Source organism: Accipiter gentilis, chromosome 1, assembly GCF_929443795.1.
Source record: "Accipiter gentilis chromosome 1, bAccGen1.1, whole genome shotgun sequence".
Taxonomy (NCBI): Eukaryota; Metazoa; Chordata; class Aves; order Accipitriformes; family Accipitridae; genus Astur; species Astur gentilis.
Window position 1 is genome coordinate 24,969,243 of NC_064880.1, and position 12,662 is coordinate 24,981,904.

Sequence of the window (12,662 nt, forward strand, 5' to 3'; positions counted from 1 at the left end):
AAATCCTATTAGAATTTATTTAATAATTCTCTTGATGATGCAAGAATCGGATTACACCTATTTCACCTGTTACGGCTTGTGAAAAGGCATGGAGCTATGCAGAAGCCTTTTATTATCATTAAAATCGTAACTGATTTGCAACTACACCATTTCATGCAGTAACATTTAGTGTTTTGAGGCGTGGGATTGGATTTTTGAATTTGCATTCCCTGTACCCCGTTCTTGAAAGCAGTGTAGGCATTTAGGCACAGGAAGGCATTTCCCGTAATTGACCCTTTGGAGAAGCCCTGACATGAAGGTGCCTTCTGTGTGCAGGATATTTTTAAGAACCCTTTTTCTACATTACACCCAGTAAAACTGGTTTGAAAGAGCCGTGCTAGGCCAGACCATCAGACACTACATTCCAGTTGCAGTTCTCCCATCAGCTGCTGGCCTCGATTATCTCCTTGGTCCTGTGCGATATTGCAAAGGTTAAAGCATACGAACAGCTCAGGGGGCTAGCTTTATCTTTGTTTTGAAATCTCAAAATCTCTTTAAGAGGCCGATACTGGTTTTGCTTGGGAGAGCGAGCGAGGTGGCTGAAGCCACACGAGCTGGGGGGACTAAGGGCGACAGAAGCAGGTCGCCCCGGCAGTGCTTGTGGTGGAGCTCGGCAGGGACCGGGAGGGCAGGGGCCGGACGGAGAGGACAAGGCAGAAGCTTCGGGGTTTTTGAAAGGAAGGCCACGGAGTTCAAAGCTGACGCAACCTCAGGGCCAGCAAACGGCTTTTTGTGAAAGGCGGTTTTGTGAGTCTTGAGCTCACGCTTCCCTGCTGACAGGCTCTCAGACGGTTTTCCCGCAGGCTGCCCGGGGGTGGCCGCTGGCCGCCCGCGGCCTTCCCGGGAAGGTCCGTCGCAGCCTTCACCCGCGCCAGGCGGGGCGAGGCCCGGGCCTACCTCACAAAGCCACCCCTCGCCGCCAGCTCTCCTACTCGTGACGGTGCCCTTTGCCTTACCAGCCCCAGCCGACACCGGGGCGGCCGCTGCCACCTCCCACAACATGGCGGGGCGGGCCGCTGCCCCGCCCTCTGCCCGAGAGGGCCCTTCTCTACCTACCTGGAGGCCCACCTCTATGGTCGGGGCGCGGCGGGCAGGGGGCGGGGCGCCGCCCGGCCCCGCCACTGACGGCGGACAGGGGGCGTGGCCTGGGCGGCGGGGGGGCGTGGCGCGGCGCGGCGGGCCGGGCGCCCAGACTGGCAGTTGGAGCGACTCCCCTTTGTGTCTGGAGCCGGGAGAGCCGTTGGTGCCGTTGGGAGGGAGGGGGCGCGAGCCGCGGCGGGGGCGGACCTCCGGCCCTCGGCTCCCGCCCGCAGCCGGCGGCGGGCACGGGAAGGAGGCGGAGCGGCGCGGAGCTGCCCCTCGCCGGCGAGCCCGGCGCGGGGCGGGGGGGGGGGGGGGGAGGAGGGCGCTGGCAGCGCGGAGGGGCTGAGCCGTTCCCCGGGCCGCCGGCGGCGAGCGGTAGACCTGAGGGAGGAGGCCGGGCCGGGGGCTTGCTTGGCGCTGTGGAAAGCCGGGGAGGGTAGGCGGAGGAGGGGGACCGCCTTCCCCCGGCGCGGAGAAGGGCCTCCGCCGCGCTCTCGCCCGCGGAGGGGAGCCGGGTGCCTTCGCAGCTGGAGCCGCCGAGGAGGGGCCTCGCCTCCCGCCGCCCCGCGCTCCGGGCCCCACCTTTGTCGGGGTGGCCGGGGGTGGCGTCGCTTGTGTGGTGGGGGGCGGGGGGCCGGGGGTGCGCGGTGGAGCCCGCCCGGCGGGGGAGACAGATGGGCCGAGATGCAGCCGCAGCCCTCGCCGTGAGAGCAGAGGGGGTCGCGCCTCGCCGCGGAGGGACTGAGGGGATCGCCGCCGCCTTCCCGGGCGCGTGAGGCAGCGAGAAGACGGAGACCTTTAACGGGATGGGACGCGGCTCTGCCGCAAGCCCGTAGAGCTTGCTCTCCGCGCCTCGGTCAGCCTACGGGGGCTGCCCTGACTGACATTGCTGTAGGCGCGGGCTCGCGTCTGGATTATGTTTCCTTCTCAACCGGGCTCTTTCTTCGATATCGTGAAGCTGCGTGGGAAATAAGCTCGGTTCCCAGCTCGGTGGGGAGCGTGCCGCCGTGCCTCGGCGGGGGGAGATGCCTCGGGGCTGGGAGGCAGAGGCAGGCGCTTCCCCAGCGTCCGCGGAGCGGTGCCGACTCCCGAGGCATGAAGGCGGGCGGGTGTAATGGAGTAAGAGCGAAGACGGCTTCTCTCATCTGCCATTTGCCTTTCCACACGGGATTGTAAACCGAGACAGTTGAGGAAGGCTGTGCGAAAGAAGGAGGAAATTCCTCTCGGCGGGGGTTTTTTTCGCCCCCCCCTTTTTTTTTTTCTTCCCCTCCTTCTGCCTCGATCCTTGGCTTCCCCAGGTATGACTGCCTCACTGCAGCACCTTGTGCTGGTGCTCTTGCTCTCCAGTGCCACCCTGCTGCTCAGCACTGCGGCTGGTAAGTAGCCAGTGGGTGTAACGAACTAGCCATTTTGGCAGAGGGAAGGGGGGTGGGGTCCGCTGGTATTTGGGCACATCTGTGTCTCCTTAAAAAGTGGTGTGCATCTATTTCAGCGGCGAAGCCCGATAAAGTTTTGAAATCCCGATTCGTTAGGTTTCTCGGAGAATAAAATCTGCTTTATTGTGTAAATGAACTCGACCTGCATTCAAGACGTATGCTTTGCCTAGATCTGCATCTCTTGTCTAATAACTTAGTTCAGTTTTGGAAAAATATATAATCTTTCTGTTTTGCATACCTTGCCCTTTGTAAGGTAATGCAGGAATTTTTAATATATATTTTAATCGTTAGCAGAGCTGTGCCCGTTTTGCTGTGGGATCTTTGGGCACAGCCATTTTTAATTTTATCAGCGTCCGTGCTTTTAGGGGCCTTAAACATGTGCTGCAGTTTTATAACAGACTTACTGTAATGTATATATATTTTTTTTTGGAGGAGAGATCTGAAGCAAAAATTTAGCTACTTCTGTTGTCCCTTGTGATTATAGAACAGTAACAAAAAACACTGTTGACGAATGCTGAAAGATCTTGAAGAGTTCTCTTTTTTTTTTTTTTTAACAAGAAGTTGGAAGCATATATGCTAAGAGTATCCTTGTTCATATTTTTGGACACTCTAGACCTATTTTTAATTTTGCTTGGAAGCTCAGTGTCAGATATGTAGGATGTTTGGTCGTGATATTGCAAGAGAGGTGTGTGTTGGTCTGGCATCCTTTGGTTTTCTGTCATGGTGACAGATCAGCATGTTGGAGCCTTCTGAGTATTACCCAGCTTTGTTAGGCACTAATACCAATTCTTGCAGTATGCGTTTTCCAGCGCTTTTGGAAGACTCCTAGGACTTCGGTGTCTTTTTAGTATTCAGGATCCAATTTGCAGTGCTTGCTTTTTTTAGTGTTATTTTGTAATCTGATCTGTATAATTCATAAATGAATCTTTGTAAGAAAATTGCTGTATCTTGCTAAGATGACCCAACAAGCTGATGGTATGTTCCATATTACATTTCAGTGAGGTTTTAAAATTGGATTATTTGTCAAAGTTGAAGATACTTGGTGTTATTATTAGGAAAATCCTGGAAATTATACATGTTTAGGGAGTTTCTTCATCACTCTGACTGATAGTCAGAGTGATGATAGGCAGATAGACTGATTTTCTTGCTTCTGCTTTTTAAGAGGTCTCTTTTGAGAAAATATATAAATGAAAAGATTGATGTTGCCTATATCATCCAGACCTTTGACTGCCATTATTTTAGATTGATGTCTGCAGCATCTCTCTGTGGTAGTTTGAGGAGTGTTTTTCTTTTCTTTTTTCTTATTTTTTTTTCTGGAAGAAGTGACTTCTGAAGGTCAAAAGTCCTGGTATTAAAGCACATATGAATCAAGAATGTCTAGCTCTCAACTTTTCTTTCAAATATAATTTTTAAAAAACATAGGCTTTTTCTTCCCCATTGTGAAAACTTCAGTGGAGTTTTAATTCTTCTGCCCTGATGAGAGAGAAGGGTTACTGAAGGAGCAAGTATGGATTTGAACCAGGCCAAGGGCTGGGCAGGTGCGGTACAAGCCTATTTGCATGGTTTTGCCAATTCACCTCAATACTGACCTGGCAACAGCATTCCCAGTATTTCAGTTCTGGTTTTGCCTTGTTAAAAGGGTATTAATGATGCCAGCTTGTTTGGTTGTTTTGTGAAGAGGAACCTATTTTCCCATTGTGATTTATTTCTTAATTGTGAAATTTCAACAATCCACATTTTAAAAAAACCTTGGTCATAATCCTCTGTAAAAGTAATTACATGGATGATTTGAGCTTTAGTTAAAGTAACTAATGGTTGGTTTTAAGTTCACACTGCATTTCAGAAAAAAAAAAGTCTATACATGGGGAAGCTACACTAATGTGTAATTCTGCCCTTTTATGTTCATGAAAGAGCCAACACTCTTTCTTCTCTTCCCCTCCCCCAAAGTATGAACTGTATGCTCCTATCAGAGTGAAAATGCTGCCTTTGTAGCTTTGAAAATCCCTATTAATTCTTATTTCTGAGTAGCAAATGGATACTTATAGCTCAGCAGTGTATAGAACTGAGTGTTTCTAAATGCGAAATCATGGTGTCAGAGGGAAAGTATTTTCATAACAGATTTGTTAGTTTCTGTGTGGAGGAGGCTATCTGGACCTCCTTGGGGAGAGCTCCACAAAGACCTGGGCTCAGTATGGGCAGGAAAGGAAAGATGTGAAGATGCATAAAGGAGACAACAACAAAAAATAATCTTACAGTGGGGTTGTAGATGACAGTTTCACTTGTCATCTGGAATACGAATGAAGAATGAAGGTGGCTCTTCCTTCACCTTCGTAATTGAAGATATAATAAAGAACTAGCTCTAGATGCAGAATTATTTGCTGATTACTAAAGGGAAAATACTACCGGCTTCCTTCATAAAATCCAGTTCTGCACAGGTGTCTGGTAAATTTGTATTTAAATCATACATTAGTTCTTGTAAAGACAAATGCTACAGTAAGGACATTTTACTGATACTAGTCTTAGGTAAAAATTTGAGGGGTTTAAGAAGTTATATTGGAAAAAAATGGTTTGTGCCATTTTGTTCTTTATTTCTGAAATGACTTGAAATACCTCTTTTTAAATCTTTTGTTTAGAACTATGAGACATATTTATATGCCCTTATATTTTAGAGGATTTGGATTGTGAGGGTTGTGCCTGAAGAGGTGGTTGGTGAACCTTTGAGCTGTTCCCCAATATTGCTAAAGAATTTTCTTTGGGTGTTCACATGGACTTGATATTAAAGATACAATCTTTCTTCATTTCACTTGCTTGCTGTCTGTGATATGCAATACTAAACCACTCTTCGTTCTTTATACATATCCAGGGTAGACAGCATTCCATTGTCTAATGTGTAAATTATTTGCGCAAAGTATGAGGTGAAAATTAAAGCAAACAGAATATCCTTTTATCTTTGGGAATCTTTCCATGAGTCTGTATCTATGTGGTTCAACAGGGCTGCAAAATTTTCAGTGTGAATGGAATTGGATAGAGATTGAAGTATTTTTTTTTAATGATCATTTTAATTATTAATTAAAATGAGTGAACTGAAGCATCTTTATCCAATTCTGTCTTGCCTGTTAAAGTTACTTTAGTGTCTAAACATAATTTATTTGAAATATCAATTGTTTGACATGAGGAAGAGCCTCCTTTGGCTATTCAGCTCAGTTCTCATTCAGCGTACTAACTGACTCTATGTATCTTGCATATTAAACAGGTTTTTTTAAACCTATCTGCACCCCAATGTCTACTTCTTTACTTGAGCTATACCTGTTGTTTATGGCTCATTCAGATGTGATCTAAAAATTAAATTTATTTTTCTGTTTGGCTTGGGAGCTGTCTCAGATATATTAGCCTAGCAGATGGAAACAGACTGTTTGTTTGAGGGGCACGACTGGTACGCTTGATGGATGACTACATGTACAAGTGTAGCGTGTATGCCAGACTAGGGCTTCATTAACTGTCTAGTTGTGTAAAGAAATAGTCTAGCTGTGAAAGCTCAGGATGCTGCACTGAGCCATTCACCCTGCTGAGAAGGGCCTTTCTTCCATTAGGTAGATCAGCCTGTATGAACCTCTGTGATATCTCATATAAGCTGCTTCCAGTTTCCAAGCGAACTTCAGTACTTCTGTACCGCACTGTGCAGTGGAGGCATAGCCTGTGAGGAAATGGAAGCTGCACTCATCTGATGGCCAAGGAGCCCAAATTTCAAGCTCTGAGACATTGCACAGATACCTTGCTTCAGTATGAATAGTTCTACCCTCAAAGGAACCACATGTAAAAGGTTGGCTAGATTCTCTGCCTATCCTTCGCTGATGAAGGAAGGCAAACCTTGTTTCGCCCTGGACAAAGAGGGAAGCATAACTGTATTTCTTGTAATTATTCTTACGGTGAACTATATTTAAAGTGGTTGTTTTGATGACACCTCTCTAGCACATATTATGAACTTCTCTAAAAAAATCATTTGTTTGTTGACTTTTACATCGTTGTCCCCCCTGCCTTTTTATATTCCATTATTTCTCAGTACCCTGTATAGTCGGTGGCGTTGTTTCCTTGGCAGATACCACCTTCCTCTGCCTTTCTGACCAGAGGGACGAGAAAGTTGGTATGTTAGGTTCTTCAGAAATGTTTTATTCCTCACAGTGGAGTGCATGGCTTTCTGTCACTGGAGTTACATTGTGTTTGGACTCAGTCTGTCTGCTCCATGAGCATGTGCTGTCATTTTCTGAGCAGAATCTAACTTTACCAGCCAGGGCTGTGTGTAAGCGGTGTTTAAAGTTTCATTCAGAACAAAATGTTTATGCCCTGAATAAAGCAGGCTTGGTGATGCTTTATGTTGGGTAGGACAGGAATCTATGCATAGCTTACAGGCAGTTTTAAGTATTAATTTTATTAAGCCTTTAGACTTAGTTGAACTGCTCACTGCTTGAATTTGAATTTAAAAATAAGCGAAATAGAAGAACTGTTCTCCAAAACACTGACATTTCAGTACTCAAACTGATTTTCTGTGGGTTGTTTTTGTTGGTTTTTTTTTTCTTTTCTTTTTTTTTTTTTTCTTTCTTTGAAAGTTAAGTTCACAGAAGTGTAAGGCTGGAAGTGAATTCTGTTTCCTCCATGGTCTGGTTGCATAACTACAGATAACAGTGTTTGTCTAACATCTGTAAAATCTCCAGTGAAGAGGGATTTCACAGCCTGTCTAGGTAGCCTGTCCTGTTACAGGGCTTAATTATCATGTTTTTCGTAATGCAACAGGAGCAGTTTTTTCCCCGTCTGTTCTAATGCAAGATTGTTTAAGATATGCCTTGATTAATATGTGGCAATCCATGTGAACATACAGCATGGAGTACACACACAGGAACATCATTGCCAGGGAACATCAGTCTTGGTAAGTTCATATGTTGAAGCTTAGTGTCCCAAACTTGGCTACGGTAGTTTGCCACAGGAAGCTTGAGTTGACTATCAATGTTTTAAAATGAAATTTTTGCAATTTTAAAAAACTGCTTTTGAAAACTTAGGCTCTTCCTAAAATTTCCATTTCTGATGGTGCCCTCCTGACTTGAGGGGTGTCTGTTAATTGCAGAGCTGGGCTGAGTAGCAGGAGTGGAATCTGATAGGAGAGGTCAGTCTGGGTCTGTGACCAGGACGAAGAAAGGCTAGCAGGACAGGAGAAATTTGAAAGGATCAAGGATTCGGTCTGGTTTGCAGTGGAATGAGAACCAAGGCATATTAGACAGTGAGACAGAGATGGTGTCTTACATTTGTCAGACTTGTTTGGAGAAGGAGTGCCTGCACTTGTGTGGTGGGATGAAGTTTTTGTGCTGGGGGAGATAAAGAAAGCGTAGTTACAGGTAGCAGTTTTGGAGATATCTGTTCTCCCTTGTAAGAATGAATGAGAGACCTAGTCATTTAGATAATGCCTTTACCCTCCTCCCTTTCCCTCAATCTCGTAAGTTTGGAAACCACAAAGTTTTTGGGTGGTGATGGCATTTTATCCCAAGTCATTGGGGTGTGTCAGTTTTGTCAATTGCCTGCTTGGGTTTGCATCAAGTAATGGTTTTTGTTTTGAAGTCCAAAGGTGTCTACCTTCTGCATCGCTGAGTATATTGTATTTTCTCTTTTGTTTCTTATTTCTGAGGGAAAGGGAGGGAAAAATAGGCACGATGGACACAGAAGACTGTCATTTCCATCTGCGAACCCTTCCATCTCCACCATTAACTTCTGAATCTGATGGCCAATTTCAACCATATGTGAAAGATGCTAAAAGTCTCAAGGGATTAATTTGTTACTGTTTTCATGAAAATTAGGAACAGAATAGAGGAGACAATTCCTAGGTAGAGCTTTCCCAAGAGGAAAGCAGAGCAGAACTCAGCCCATGTAATTCTCTTCACTTAAAACTATCTGCCCAGTCAGTGCAGAGATGCTGGCAAGCGTGTTGGTGCATACACCTTTCTGGACTAAGTACAGTATATTTTGTCTTCTGTTAACTCATCAGGGAGAACTGGGGATCCCTTTTGTGGGAGGGGTGGGAGTTGGGTAAGAAGTGTGGGAGAAAGGGCATGTTTATAGGCAATTAGTCTGCTGCTTGTGGAACAACTTGTGTTTAACCTGAGACAATGTAGTAGGCAATTTTTTTAACTGAACTTCCAAAACAATGCCCAAATCACTTTACTGAATGGCTAGCATCCATTTACGACTTCACAGTGTGTATGAGTAACTTGCAGTTTATGGTATGCGTTGTTTTTCACACTTTCAAAACTGGATTTAATTGACTACCCTGTGTATACACTTAGCTTTAGTTCAGATATCCCACATGTTAAACTTCCTTATGATCTTTTTTTCAATGGTGCTGTAACTTAGCCTTTCCTGTGGTCCCTTTGAATGTTTCTGTTGCGTATTATACTTGCTTAAACCTGTGAAGTGCATGAAAAACAGTTTTATTATTTGTGTTAAGCCAGAGTAATGGAAAGGCATGTACTGTCTGTCACCTTCTGGGTTGGAGTAAATGGCAGAAAATGACACAGCTAGTGGTATAGTGAACCTCTCAGCTGCTGTACTGACTTGTTACTGGCAAGTGGGCTAGGTAATGCTAGCAGTGGTGCTATTATGTTTAGCCAAAAGCTGGCAATACATTTATGCTCCTTGTTCTACTATGTATACTTTTTCTATTTTGAGTTGTAAGCAGAATGGGTGTAAGAAAATATGGGTAAGAAGCTCTTTTTTTTTTTTTTTTTTTTTTTTGAGGTGACTGAAAGTATAATTGTAGGTCGGGTATGCTAATTGGGCTCTTTAATTTATACATTAGAGAATGCAGCACTTAATTAATACTAAAGTATTGGGCGTTGGCAGTGTCATCTCTCAAGCTGATCATTCTTGGCGTGAAGTACATTTCCCTCTGCATAAGTCACAAAGGTCAGGTTCACCTGGTGTGAGAAGCTTTAACATAGTTCAGTGACAAGAATGACTGTGTAAACATGCTTTGCTGCTCTTGCTTTTTGCCTTATCAGATTTGGTCAGTTTGGCTTGGTTTCTGTTAAAAAATAAAAAAAATTCTTTCTGCAACCAAAGCAGCATGGGTACAGAAACTTGGAACAAAACTTCTGACCATCCATCTTAGAGAATCTTTAATTAGGCTTTCCAAGAATTCAAGATAATCCACAATCCTTTGCCATTCTGAAATTTGTTAGACTTGACAAACATGTAATGGGTCATGTTACTCTTCAAGCTATTTTCTATAGCAATGATTGTATTAAATGAATGATCTTGCAGGGGTATGTTTAGTTGTCCGTTGCTAAAAACTCTTTCGCTTTCGTTGGTGATGGAGTGGTTCTGTTGTAGTTAGTTTGTTGCTGAACCTACTTGAAAATTAATCCTTCCTTCTGGTGCTATCCTTCAGTCAGTAAAGCTGGTTTAGTTGGGCAGCTTTGTATCCCTATACCTTCCAAGTTGCAAAAATCTTGACACGGACATAATACACACTGTAGATATGTGCTAGTATGCTGTGAACTTTGCCAGTCCTTTTATTTGTTTAAAACCTAAAAACCAGAAGTTATTTTTCTGTATTTATTTGCAGACAAGGGACCTTAGCTGAAGATTAGGTTTTCTTATGATTACCGGTTCTTAAATATAAATTTTCATTATATTCAGCTGTCTGAGATATGAATGATAGGTAGAGCCAATATAGTAAGCTGAAGAAAACTAAGATTGTAGTAGGAGAATTGTAGCACGTATCTTTTTAGTTAGACTGTGGCACCACCATATATATGCAAAGCAGGCACTTAGGCCAAGAACAATCTTTCTGTATTAAAATAATTTCAGTTGCAATCAGAGAGGGATAAAAGGAACCCTGTAATGAAGTTCGTCTGGATGCCACCATGGTGTCGGTTTCCTACGTTTGCATGTTTAAGGTTCTTTTCCTTTACTTCTAGCTGTACTGGCCCAGGCCAGGGAGCTGTAGCTGGAGCAGTTGCCATGATGGAAATAGCCCCACACAGGCCTGGGCTCTGCCAGCTGTAACAGGAGACAAGCGCTGGGTCAGGGCGCACACTCCTGTCTCGCAGGGCTTGCTGCTGGTATTTGAGTAGGACTCGGCTGAGAAGTGGAAGAACTTGTTCCAGCGTTCTGTGCTATTCTTACTCTGCTTTGCAGGCTGGGATGAATGACTCCGTGAATCTAAATGAGTGAAAAAGACGTGGAAACAGTAGGGTAAATAATTTCTCATGCCCACTGCCGCAGTATTTGGATCTCTCTGTAAACTTTTTTGCATAGAACATGCAAATCCCCGATTCTAGTGTGTATTCCGTAGGTACAGTGAAGATGACTTGTAATACTTGTATTGTGTGTGTGTGTCTGTATGTGTATATATCTTTACGTACTCAGTATGTTACCAACATTCGAGCATACCAATTTGCTTCACTGCTAAAACCTAATATTTTAATATTAGTAGATTAGCTGTTTGCTTGGTGTTCTTGATTTCCAAAAAGTCCTTCTAAACAGCTTATTTTGCGTGACTGGTAAACTTTACACTTATTAATTACATCCAGATTCTACCAGGACCTGTTAAATAATTTCTCTCATACTAAGATGACTGGCCTAATTAAATTTTAGTTAAACTTAGTCTGTAGTAGTTAATGCTGTTGCAGCAGAACACAATTATTTGGCCACAGTTGTTTAACATTGTTTTAGCTAAGAATTTAGTAAATATTTTTTTCCTGAATTTTTCAGTACAAACTTAGGTGTCTTAAATGGCAAATAGAGACTTTCTTTGCTTTTATTGTTTCCTGTCAGAGAAGTAGTACTGTTAATGAAGCTGTCGGCAAATTTAGCTTCCCTGATTTTAGGAAGTAGTGGAATAGAATGTTTGTGTGCAAAACAAATAAACCCCTGACTATTATTTTACTAATTTGTATGCAGATGTATAATGGTACTTAAAATTGAAGATGTGGCCTTTGGGCACAGGAATATGTAGTCCAAATATGACACAAAGTAGTAAATGAATTTAAAAAATGGGGAGAAGGTGTGTAAAATAAGGAAGACTAGTGACACAATAATAATATAATAAACACCTTCATGGTTTCACTTTGAGAATGCAAGAATATTTTTCTTTTCCCTTGTGCAGGGGAAAAAAAAGCATTGAGGCTCTAAGACACTTGAATAATAAGTAGTGCCATAATATATGAGACTGGCAAGCATATTCTGAGCAGAAGTCACTTCACTGAGGAAGCCTAGAGGTGTTTAAGAGGGAATGTAGTAAAAGGGGTGTTGAATTGGGTCCTGCTGAGGAATGGAAGAGTTAAATGTGAAAGCAGCTATTCAGATAATGTACTTTGAAGCAGTCACCAAAACAAAGTCCTTCATCTTCAAGCGAGTGAGGTTCTGCAAAAGGAGGCAGATATTGTCAGAGTGATATCATGGACAACAACTTGATTTTCTCGACTGGTTTTGGAAGGGTGGCAGAAGGGTTAGTAACAAAAGAGCTGAGCTGAGAACGTAATAAGGCATGCAGAGGAATAAAGAATGGGCTTTTAACGTGGTGTAAACAAAACTGTGAATGGAGTTGGTGTTCCAATAACAAGGGAAGAAGATAGGCGGAAAAAGTCAAAAAGCTCCACAGTTAATTAAGATTCTCATTAAAAATTGGGTGACCAATTGGGAAGAATTGTGAATTGTGTGTAGCACACAGGGCAGTGTGTGTTACACTCTTACTCCTGTATGTCCTTTTACAGAAGGAAGCTTGCACTAGCTGAGTGAGAAAGCGCCTGGAATTGCCAGTAAGTCCAGAATACGTCCCCCAGAATTGTGTCTGAACTGCGCTGTGTGTAGCCAGTACCCATCAAAATAGTAGCAATGGGTTTCTGTTTGAACTTGTAGGAGTGTAAAGGAACAGATGAAAACTAAAATTTTAACTTTTAAAAAACATTTTTATGTGGCAATAGTGCAGAACTTCACTGAGCATATTTTTATACAAAGAACCTGAATAATCCACAGTTGTACTAAGGGAAGTGAGAATTTGCATAGAATCTCAATCCTTTTTATGACTTTACCTCCTTGCATTTGGTTAGGATTAATCTT

At 43.5% G+C, this 12,662-nt stretch overlaps 1 protein-coding gene across 4 annotated transcripts in view; it reads left to right on the top strand.

Moving 5' to 3' along the window:
* Positions 1 to 1,332: 1,332 nt before the first annotated feature.
* Positions 1,333 to 12,662, top strand: part of BMPR2 (bone morphogenetic protein receptor type 2) — a 105,760-nt gene continuing 94,430 nt past the window's right edge. For all 4 annotated transcript variants that reach the window (XM_049798477.1, XM_049798486.1, XM_049798495.1 and 1 more), the window contains exon 1: positions 1,333 to 2,498. In XM_049798477.1, the coding sequence (XP_049654434.1) occupies positions 2,423 to 2,498 (76 nt within the window). In that variant the 5' untranslated portion in view covers positions 1,333 to 2,422. The remainder of the gene's footprint in view (positions 2,499 to 12,662) is intronic.